This window comes from Salmo salar, chromosome 03, assembly GCF_965601325.2.
Source record: "Salmo salar chromosome 03, fSalSal1, whole genome shotgun sequence".
Classification (NCBI taxonomy): Eukaryota; Metazoa; Chordata; class Actinopteri; order Salmoniformes; family Salmonidae; genus Salmo; species Salmo salar.
This window is the reverse complement of record NC_138293.1, coordinates 100,692,501-100,704,781: the sequence shown is the minus strand read 5'-3', so window position 1 is coordinate 100,704,781 and position 12,281 is coordinate 100,692,501. Positions and strand designations below refer to the sequence as shown.

Here is a 12,281-nt window from a genome sequence, read left to right as displayed (position 1 = left end):
GAACAATACCTGATCTGATATATACCTGGTTTTAATTATACCTGGGTGAGGCACTGTACCTGATCTGATATATACCTGGTTTTAAATATACCTGTCTCTGAACTATACCTGATCTGATATATACCTAGTTTTAAATACACGTGGGTCGGAAATAATACCTTAAATCACGTCACCATTCTCTCTTGTTTGGTCCTGTGTCTGAAGGAGTTTAAAAGGCAATGAGTTTTTCCTGACCATCTGATCTGACCAGGAACAACTCTGGGCCAGGAGATTCAATTCTATCTGGTCAGAACAGGAGAAACTATGGGCCATGTGGAGATTCAATTCCATCTGGTCAGAACAGGAGAAACTATGGGCCAGGTGGGGAGTCAATTCCATCTGGTCAGAACAGGAGAAACTATGGGCCAGGTGGGGAGTCAATTCCATCTGGTCAAAACAGGAGAAACTCTGGGCCAGGTGGGGATTAAATTCCATCTGGTCAGAACAGGAGAAACTCTGGGTCAGGTGGGGAGTCAATTCCATCTGGTCAGAACAGGAGAAACTCTGGGCCAGGTAGGGATTCAATTCCATCTGGTCAGAACAGGAGAAACTCTGGTAATTTTCTTCAGAAAATGTTAAGAAATAAATCAAAAGAGAGTGATAATATAGTAGAGCCCAGACAGTCTGCTTATCTTGACAAACTTTATTGATGGTTATTGTTAAGTGGAAGAACCATAGTGCATGCACATACAAGGACAGGGGAGGAAGTATCTGATCACAACACCTATGGAAGCAGAGGATGTAGAGGGTAGGGACAGAGACACGCGGTGGTGTAGCCAGGATACGTGTTGCCATGCCGACTGATGGTTCAGCAAACACAGGACAGGGACTTAACCCCCAGAATCTGCAGGATGGGGCTAAACCCCACAACCTGCCAACAGGAAGGGACTTAACCCCAGAACCTGCAGGAAGGGGCTAAACCCCACAACCTGCCAACAGGATGGGACTTAACCCCCAGAATCTGCAGGATGGGGCTAAACCCCACAACCTGCCAACAGGAAGGGACTTAACCCCCAGAACCTGCAGGAAGGGGCTAAACCCCACAACTTGCCAACAGGATGGGACTTAACCCCCAGAATCTGCAGGATGGGGCTAAATCTCACAACCTGCAGACAGAATGGGACTTAACCCCCAGAATCTGCAGGATGGGGCTAAACCCCACAACCTGCCAACAGGATGGGACTTAACCCCCAGAATCTGCAGGATGGGGCTAAATCCCACAACCTGCAGACAGAATGGGACTTAACCCCAGAACCTGCAGGATGGGGCTAAATCCCACAACCTGCCAACAGGAAGGGACTTAACTCCAGAACCTGCAGGATGGGGCTAAATCCCACAACCTGCAGATGCCACTGCCTTTTTCATCGGTCGCATTTCTGAATATTTTTTCTTCTTCTTATAAATACAAAACTGAGATATGTGACAAACACCTCTGACCAGGTTAATTTGTAAACAAGGTGTAGGAAGAAAGGAGGGAGGAAAGGAGGGAGGGAGGATATCAGGAAGGAAGTATTTAGCTGCGTGAGGTGAGCTGGGCGTTTCCTCTCTCGCCCCTGGAGCACTTTAATCAACAACAGCTTCATCTTCATATTTACATATACATCATCTTTTTCACAAGCCATATATATTTCTAATTTTCTCAATAATCAAACAGTTTTTCAAAGTGTAAAGGCTGAGTTCTAGAAAATAACATTACAAAGGAGGTCACATTAAAAATGATATCAAAACCCAAAAGAAAGACAAGTCAATGTAAAAAATAAAGCCTAACTAACAAACATCAGCAACATATAGGACACTGACATGTTTTACAGCCTAGTAGTAGTGAAGACCATGTACAGGCTGTGTGTGTGTCTGCAAAATAGTACAGTTGACAAAAATGCTATGATAATATCTACATTATGATCGCATTACTTGTAGTGTGTCATTATACATCTGGATATGATGACACCATAAAAAAATGAGGAAAGCTTTCCCTAACCGTTGGTATAATAGCCTACATCTAAAACATTACAGTTGTGTATTTTGTGTTTAAGAGAACACCTTCATTGCACAGCTCAAACGTCTCCATTAATACATTGTAGTTATATATATATATATATATATATATATATATATATATATATATATATATATATATATATTGTTCAGCTTTCATCGTGTACAAATAATCATAGTCGTATATTTTTTGAGAAAAAAACGAAACAGAAAGGTAAAATAGAGAAGGTGAATATAGACATTATTATTATTTTTTTAAATCTCTCCCATAATATAAAAGTCAGCAACTATATCAATGGATATACTGTAATTTCTATAAAAACAACATCTGTATCAGTATCATTATTATTACTATGGGATGACCTACTCTATAAAGGGTTTTGACTAAAGGGACTAGATGATGGTTTCAACAGTAAATCCTCCATGGAGAAAAAACCACATACCTCCCAAATGGCACCCCATTCCCTACATAGTGCACTACTTTGAACAGGGTCCTATGGCACCCTATTCCCTACATAGTGCACTACTTTGAACAGGGCCCTATGGCACCCTATTCCCTATATAGTGCACTACTTTAGACCCAAGCCCTATATAGTGCACTACTTTAGACCCGAGCCCTATTCCCTATATAGTGCACTATGTTGAACAGGGCCCTATGGCACCCTATTCCCTATATAGTGCACTACTTTGACCAGAGGCATATAGGGCCCTATATAGGGAATAGGGGTCCATTTGGGAAGCAGACTCTCTGTCCTCTACCAATAATAAGTTATTCTCTGTAAAATCTGACTGTACACAGATGGAACACCTCGGGAACATTTGAACCTTTGGCTTTGAGTGATAAACGATGACAATCACAACGATCATGATCTAATCCACACATCAACGTCCTCGCTGGCTAGCTAGCACGCTGCCGACTACGCACCATTCACAAACAACTACTCCCCTCCATCTCTCTCTTTCCCTTCACCTGGTCTAATTTCTATTTTAACTTCATTTAACTAGGCAAGTCAGTTGCGAACAAATTCTTATTTACAATGACGGCCTAGGAACAGTGGGTTAACTGCCTTGTTCAGGGGCAGAACGACAGATTTGTACCTTGTCAGCTCGGGGACTCGATCTTGCAACCTTTCGGTGCCTTTCTAGTACCCCATTTAACCCCCACCTCCCCAACCCTAACCTTAATCCTAACCCTGAGCTTCAGCCCTAACCTAACCTCAACCTTAACCCTAATCCTAACCTAATCCCAACCTTAACCCTAATCCAAACCGAATCCTAACTATAACACTTGCCCAGTCCTTAACTTTAACCCCAATCCTAACCTAACATAACCCCAACCTTAATCCTAATCCTAACCCTAACACTTACCCAGTCCTTAACTTTAACCCCATTCCTAATCCTAACCCCAGTAGCTAGGAAACAATGTAGACGCTAACAGAGGGAATGTCAAAGGAATCCGAACCCTACAATCATGTAAACACTCTTACAAAACGGGATCACATTCTATGATGTATTTTACAGGATTGGTTTGTCTTTTCACGGAGCCCTAACAGTTGAAATGTGTTGTTTAATAATGTTAAGGTTTTAAATCTAGTAGCTCTTCTATAGCTCTACCAACACGGACAATCTACTAACCTTTACAAATTAAAAACCCACTGTATCAAAATGAACAGCACACAATATCTGAGGTATAAATATCCCTTCTTTTTAGTTGACTGATTTCCCTCTCTCTTAGGAGCTGCTAAAATCATGATCAACTGCATATATTGCAATACCCAGGCCTCAAAGTCCCCTCTCTCTCTCTCTCTCTCTCTCTCTCTCTCTCTCTCGCCCTCTCTCTCTCTCTCCCTCTCGCCCTCTCTCTCGCTCTCTCTCGCTCTCCCTCTCGCCCTCTCTCTCGCTCTCTGTCTCTCTCTCTCTCACTCACATACTGGTTTGTTGGTTGTGTGGTTTGTTTGTTGGTTGGTCGGTTGGTTGGTTGGTCGGTTGTGTCCCTGTCAGAAAGGATTGGTTGTTGTTTGGTTGTGGGGAGGTTGGTTGGTTGGTAGGGTAGTAATTGGTTGTTGTATGGTTTTAGGGAGGTTGGTTGGTGGGTTAGTATGGGGCAAAGCGGCTGTAACCTCCCCTGTATATACTAGCCTGCAGGGAGGACAACACCAGACCCACGTCGTCAGCATGACTCCTCGTCTTGGCATCAGCCAATGGGGCAAACGCATTCTGAAACACAAAGATATCCTGTATATAGTACTGTTCTTCTATAACATTGTGACACACACCACCATAACCATGTAAAGTCGAAAACACACATAACCATAGAGATGATACAAGCATTCTGAAACACACACGTAACCATAGAGATAATGTAAGTATTCTGAAACACTCACATAACCATATATATAATGTAAGCATTCTGAAACACACACGTAACCATAGAGAAAATGTAAGAATTCTGAAACACAACATAGACAAAGTATATATCAGCAATTTTACAATCGCAAAGTTTTTATCAAAGTCAACAATTTCCCAGATATTATGTGAGGGCTTGAACATTTGATGGATCGCTGCACTATTTCTGCATAAAACAGTCAAATCATCGCAATGTTATCGCATTAAACTGACCCATCGCCGCAGTACAAATTGAGTACTTGCAATTTCAACCAATCACCACACTTTCAAAGCATAATATGGTTAAATCAAGCTACGCGTCAAAAACCTTTTCCCTCATCAGCGTATTTTCACGACAAATTGGACAAAATCATTGCATATTGCCATGCAAAATGTCAGAATTGCTGAAGCAGAATCAAGCATTTTTACCTGCAAATATCACATCCAAACACAATCGTGGAGGGACTGATATATAGTAATGTACTTCTATAGCATTCTGAAACATATGCAGAACCATAGAGACATATGTAAATCATTCTGAAACGCGTAACCACGGAGATAAACTGTATGTAAAGCATCTGAAACACACAGGTAACCATAGAGATATATGTAAAGCATCTGAAACACACGCGTAACCATGGAGATAAACTGTATGTAAAGCATCTGAAACACACGCGTAACCATAGAGATAAATGTAAAGCATCTGAAACACACGCGTAACCATAGAGATAAATGTAAAGCATCTGAAACACACGCGTAACCATAGAGATAAATGTAAAGCATCTGAAACACACGCGTAACCATAGAGATATACTGTATGTAAAGCATCTGAAACACACGCGTAACCATAGAGATATAATGTATGTAAATGTAAATGAAACACACGCGTAACCATAGAGATATACTGTATGTAAAGCATCTGAAACACAGGCGTAACCATAGAGATAAATGTAAAGCATCTGAAACACACGCGTAACCATAGAGATATACTGTATGTAAAGCATCTGAAACACAGGCGTAACCATAGAGATATATGTAAAGCATTCTGAACCACACGTGTAACCATAGAGATATATGTAAAGCATTCTGAAACACATGTGTAAGCAGAGATATTCTTTTCATATATTTTTTTCTAATTCTATGCAAACAACAGCCATAAAGTTATGTACTGTATATGTAAAGATATGTACTGTATATGTAAAGATATGTACTGTATATGTAAAGATATGCACTGTATATGTAAAGATATGTACTGTATATGTAAAGATATGTACTGTATATGTAAAGATATGTACTGTATATGTAAAGCACTTTTCTAAGTCTACTTGTGAAACTCATTGGCTGACTGCTGTGTAGAATACCCTCCACACACTACTTCCTGACCAGCTAACTGCAATTTACCGTTTGTTAGGTTACCGTTACAAACCCAGTGGGATGACATGGCCCCCCCACATGCAGCGTGCACCAAGACACCTCATGCCAGCAGACATGCCAGGCCATCATGCCAGGGGCTACTCAGAGGGGTGAGAAACAATGGGTTAATACATGGAGAGATCATATAATAACATCAGTAATAACATCTACACCGTTCTCTTTTTGTTGTGTTTGATGGAATCACATCACAATGCATCATGCTTGTGTTAGCGGAGTAGATGTATTTGTCTGTCTGTCCGTCCGCCCGCATGCCCGCCCGCCCACCCGTCTGTCTGTCCCTCAAGGAGAGGGAGGGAGAGATGAAGAGGGACAGATTGAGGGAGAGGTGGATGAACGGAGGAAGACAAGGAAACACAGAAAAGCAAGAGAGAATGAAAAAACACCTGATGGCAAGAGAGGAGAGGAGGAAGGAGAGAGAGAGAGGAGGAAGGAGAGACAGAGAGAGAGGAGGAAGGAGACAGAGAGAGAGGAGGAAGGAGACAGAGAGAGGAGGAAGGAAGAGGAGACAGAGAGAGAGGAAGGAAGAGGAGACAGAGAGAGGAGGAAGGAAGAGGAGACAGAGAGAGAGGAAGGAAGAGGAGACAGAGAGAGGAGGAAGGAAGAGGAGACAGAGAGAGACGAGGAAGGAGACAGAGAGAGGAGGAAGGAAGAGGAGACAGAGAGAGAGGAGGAAGGAAGAGGAGACAGAGAGAGAGGAGGAAGGAAGAGGAGACAGAGAGAGGAGGAAGGAAGGTGAGACAGAGAGAGACGAGGAAGGAGACAGAGAGAGAGAAGGAAGAGGAGACAGAGAGAGAGGAGGAAGGAAGGTGAGACAGAGAGAGACGAGGAAGGAGACAGAGAGAGAGAAGGAAGAGGAGACAGAGAGAGAGGAGGAAGGAAGGAAGGAAGAGGAGACAGAGAGAGAGGAGGAAGGAGACTGAGAGAGAGAAGGAAGGAAGAGGAGACAGAGAGAGAGGAGGAAGGAAGGAAGAGGAGACAGAGAGAGAAGGAAGGAAGAGGAGACAGAGAGAGAGGAGGAAGGAAGGAAGAGGAGACAGAGAGAGAGGAGGAAGGAAGGGGAGACAGAGAGAGGAGGAAGGAAGGGGAGACAGAGAGAGAAGGAAAGAAGGGGAGACAGATAGAGGTAGATAGAGGGGAATAGTGTGACAGAGATAAAGAGAGGCAGAGGAGAGAGAGATGGAGAGAGGGAGTGAGAGAAGGACAGAGAGAGAGAGAGAGACAGAGGTGTGTGAGTGTGTGTTTTACCATGGCACCAATGCTGTATGTGGCTGCTGGAGCAAGTGGGTGGTTGTAGGGGTCCGCAGCATATACTGGTCCGTAACTATGGAAACACATGAGACAACAACAAACACCATCAGTACCCATCATATAAACCAGACACACACACACACACACACACACACACACATAAACACACACACAGTACATCAACGTCTTCAGTCACATGTAACAGCCATCTCAGTGCAGAAACAGAAGACAGCATCTGTGAATGTATGAAACAACTTTGAATCATCTCAGTGCAGAAACAGAAGACTCAGCATCTGTGAATGTATGAAACAACTTTGAACCATCTCAGTGCAGAAACAGAAGACTCAGCATCTGTGAATGTATGAAACAACTTTGAACCATCTCAGTGCAGAAACAGAAGACTCAGCATCTGTGAATGTATGAAACAACTTTGAACCATCTCAGTGCAGAAACAGAAGACTCAGCATCTGTGAATGTATGAAACAACTTTGAACCATCTCAGTGCAGAAACAGAAGACTCAGCATCTGTGAATGTATGAAACAACTTTGAACCTGTGACTGCAAATATCCTCCAGTATATAAAAAAGGTCATAACCTTCTTTCCTACATCTCAACACGTCTAATAAGAAATGAAAAAATAGAAGAACATTGGCTTTATATGTCATAGTGAATACAGCAGGTTTTACCCTAACAAGAAAATGATTGGTCACTTTTTCATATTGAGAGAGCGAGAGTGACAGAGAGACAGACAGACAGAGAGACAGACAGTAAAACAGATAGAGAGACAGACACAGAGACAGAGACAAAGAAAGAGAAAGCGCAGACCGACAAAAAGAACAAGAGTTTGTGAGAGATTTCAAAAGAAAGAGCAGAGTTAGAGGGACAGAGATAGAAAGAAATTACAGTTAGAGGGACAGAGAGAGAAAGAACAGAGTTACAGGGACAGAGATAGAGAGAAAGAACAGAGTTACAGGGACAGAGATAGAAAGAAAGAACAGAGTTACAGGGACAGAGATAGAGAGAAAGAACAGAGTTACAGGGACAGAGATAGAAAGAAATTACAGTTAGAGGGACAGAGATAGAGAGAAAGAACAGAGTTACAGGGACAGAGATAGAAAGAAAGAACAGAGTTACAGGGACAGAGATAGAAAGAAAGAACAGAGTTACAGGGACAGAGATAGAAAGAAATTACAGAGTTACAGGGACAGAGATAGAAAGAAAGAACAGAGTTACAGGGACAGAGATAGAAAGAAAGAACAGAGTTACAGGGACAGAGATAGAAAGAAAGAACAGAGTTACAGGGACAGAGATAGAGAGAAAGAACAGAGTTACAGGGACAGAGATAGAAAGAAAGAACAGAGTTACAGGGACAGAGATAGAAAGAAATTACAGAGTTACAGGGACAGAGATAGAAAGAAAGAACAGAGTTACAGGGACAGAGATAGAAAGAAAGAACAGAGTTACAGGGACAGAGATAGAAAGAAAGAGCAGTTACAGGGACAGAGATAGAAAGAAAGAACAGAGTTACAGGGACAGAGATAGAGAGAAATTACAGTTAGAGGGACAGAGATAGAAAGAAAGAACAGAGTTACAGGGACAGAGATAGAAAGAAATTACAGTTAGAGGGACAGAGATAGAGAGAAAGAGCAGTTACAGGGACAGAGATAGAGATAGAAAGAAAGAGCAGTTACAGGGACAGAGATAGAAAGAAAGAACAGAGTTACAGGGACAGAGATAGAGAGAAATTACAGTTAGAGGGACAGAGATAGAAAGAAAGAACAGAGTTAGAGAGACAGAGATAGAAAGAAAGAACAGAGTTACAGGGACAGAGATAGAAAGAAATTACAGAGTTACAGGGACAGAGATAGAAAGAAAGAACAGAGTTACAGGGACAGAGATAGAAAGAAAGAACAGAGTTACAGGGACAGAGATAGAAAGAAAGAGCAGTTACAGGGACAGAGATAGAAAGAAAGAACAGAGTTACAGGGACAGAGATAGAGAGAAATTACAGTTAGAGGGACAGAGATAGAAAGAAAGAACAGAGTTACAGGGACAGAGATAGAAAGAAATTACAGTTAGAGGGACAGAGATAGAGAGAAAGAGCAGTTACAGGGACAGAGATAGAGATAGAAAGAAAGAGCAGTTACAGGGACAGAGATAGAAAGAAAGAACAGAGTTACAGGGACAGAGATAGAGAGAAATTACAGTTAGAGGGACAGAGATAGAAAGAAAGAACAGAGTTAGAGAGACAGAGATAGAAAGAAAGAACAGAGTTACAGGGACAGAGATAGAGAGAAATTACAGTTAGAGGGACAGAGATAGAAAGAAAGAACAGAGTTACAGGGACAGAGATAGAAAGAAAGAACAGAGTTACAGGGACAGAGATAGAGAGAAATTACAGTTAGAGGGACAGAGATAGAAAGAAAGAACAGTTACAGGGACAGAGATAGAAAGAAAGAGCAGTTACAGGGACAGAGATAGAAAGAAAGAACAGAGTTAGAGGGACAGAGATAGAAAGAAAGAACAGAGTTACAGGGACAGAGATAGAAAGAAAGAACAGAGTTACAGGGACAGAGATAGAAAGAAAGAACAGAGTTACAGGGACAGAGATAGAGAGAAAGAGCAGAGTTAGAGGGACAGAGATAGAAAGAAAGAACAGAGTTACAGGGACAGAGATAGAAAGAAAGAACAGTTACAGGGACAGAGATAGAAAGAAATTACAGTTACAGGGACAGAGATAGAAAGAAAGAGCAGTTACAGGGACAGAGATAGAAAGAAATTACAGTTACAGGGACAGAGATAGAGAGAAAGAGCAGTTACAGGGACAGAGATAGAAAGAAAGAACAGAGTTACAGGGACAGAGATAGAAAGAAAGAACAGAGTTAGAGAGAGAGAATGAAAGAAAGAGAGACAGGGAGACAGACAGAGAGACATACAAATAGACAGATAGACAGAGATACAGAGAGACAGAGATACAGGGACACAGACAGACAGAGACAGACAGAGACAGACAGAAAGACAGACACAGAGACAGACAGACACAGAGAAAGAGAGAGACAGACAGAGAGACAGACAGACAGAAAGACAGACACAGGGACAGACAGAGACACAGAGATGGACAGACGGACAGAGAGAAAGAGAGACAGATAGACAGAGAGACATTGAGACAGACAGACAGACATTGAGACAGACATTGAGACAGACAGACAGACAGACAGACAGACAGACAGACAGACAGACAGACAGACAGACAGACAGACAGACAGACAGACAGACAGACAGACAGACAGACAGACAGACAGACAGACAGACAGACAGACAGAAAGAAAGAAAGAGAGACAGACAGAGAGAGAGACAGAGAGACAGACAGAGAAACAGACAAACACAGAGACAGACGGACAGAGAGACAGACAGAGAAACAGACAGAGAGAGAGAGAGAGAGACAGACAGAAAGACAGAAAGACAGACACAGAGACAGACAGACACAGAGACGGACACAGAGACAGACGGACAGAGAGAAAGAGAGATTGTCTCTCTGTCTGTCTCTCTCTCTCTCTCTCTCTCGACAGAGAGACAGACAGACAGAGATACAGACGGACAGACATCTTAAAACTAAAACCCCCAGAGAGCGGTTCCATATCCCAGAGTTCTGAGGGGCAGTGAGCAGAAGCGTTGGCGATAGCAGAGTTCTAATCTCCCCCTCTGAGCCTGACTGCCCGCGCATACTGATAACAGCCAATCAGCAGCCTGGCTTGCAAATATAAATAAGCTGATTTGCATACGGGCCCAGCGCTGTGCGATTAGGCTCAGTTAATTCCCATTAGTGTTGGACATTGTGTATGTGTGTTTGTGTGTGCGTGTGCATATGTGTGTTAATCCCCATTACATTTGGACGTTGTTATTCAGTCTCACCAACCTGCTCTACTATACTGACCTACAGTCTCTACTATACGGACCTACAGTCTCTACTACACTGACCTAGTCTCTACTATACTGACCTGCAGTACAGTCTCTACTACACTGACCTACTGTCTCTACTATACTGACCTACAGTAAAGTCTCTACTATAATGACCAACCTGCTCTACTATACTGACCAACCTGCTCTACTATACTGACCTACAGTCTCTACTATACGGACCTACAGTCTCTACTTCACTGACCTACAGTCTGTACTATACGGACCTACAGTCTCTACTACACTGACCTACAGTCTCTACTATACGGACCTACAGTCTCTACTACACTGACCTAGTCTCTACTATACTGACCTAGAGTAAAGTCTCGACTACACTGACCTACTGTCTCTACTATACTGACCTACAGTAAAGTCTCTACTATAATGACCTACAGTCTCGACTATACTGACCTACAGTCTCTACTATACTGACCTACAGTCTCTACTATACTGACCTACAGTCCAGGATCTACTACACTGACCTACAGTCTCTACTATACTGACCTACAGTACAGGCTCTACTATACTAACCTACAGTCTCTACTATACTAACCTACAGTCCAGGATCTACTACACTGCCCTACAGTCTCTACTATACTGACCTACAGTACAGTCTCTACTATACTAACCTACAGTCTCTACTATACTGACCTACAGTCTCTACTATACTGAAATACAGTCTCTACTATACTGACCTACAGGCTCGGCTCTATTATACTGACCTACAGGCTAGTCTCTACTATACTGACCTACAGGCTAGTCTCTACTATACTGACCTACAGTCTCTACTATACTGACCTACAGTACAGTCTCTACTATACTGACCTACAGTCTCTACTACACTGACCTACAGTCTCTACTACACTGACCTACAGTCTCTACTATACTGACCTACAGTACAGTTTCTACTACACTGACCTACAGTACAGTCTCTACTATACTGACCTACAGTCTTTACTATACTGACCTACAGTCTCTACTACACTGACCTACAGTCTCTACTACACTGACCTACAGTCTCTACTATACTGACCTACTGTCTCTACTATACTGACCTACAGTCTCTACTATACTGACCTACAGTCTCTACTATACTGACCTACAATCTCTACTACACTGACCTACAGTCTCTACTATACTGACCTACAGTGTCTACTACACTGACCTACAGTGTCTACTACACTGACCTACAGTCTTTACTATACTGACCTTCAGTACAGTCT

At 42.4% G+C, this 12,281-nt stretch overlaps 1 protein-coding gene across 7 annotated transcripts in view; it reads right to left on the bottom strand.

Moving 5' to 3' along the window:
* Nucleotides 1-667: 667 nt before the first annotated feature.
* LOC106601965 (RNA binding protein fox-1 homolog 1) overlaps nt 668-12,281 on the bottom strand; it is a 365,104-nt gene continuing 353,490 nt past the window's right edge. For all 7 annotated transcript variants that reach the window (XM_045715920.2, XM_045715918.2, XM_045715917.2 and 4 more), the window contains 2 exons: nt 7,099-7,174; nt 668-4,251 (listed from right to left, as the gene is read on the bottom strand). In XM_045715920.2, coding sequence (XP_045571876.1) covers nt 4,129-4,251; nt 7,099-7,174 — 199 coding nt within the window. In that variant the 3' untranslated portion in view covers nt 668-4,128. The remainder of the gene's footprint in view (nt 4,252-7,098; nt 7,175-12,281) is intronic.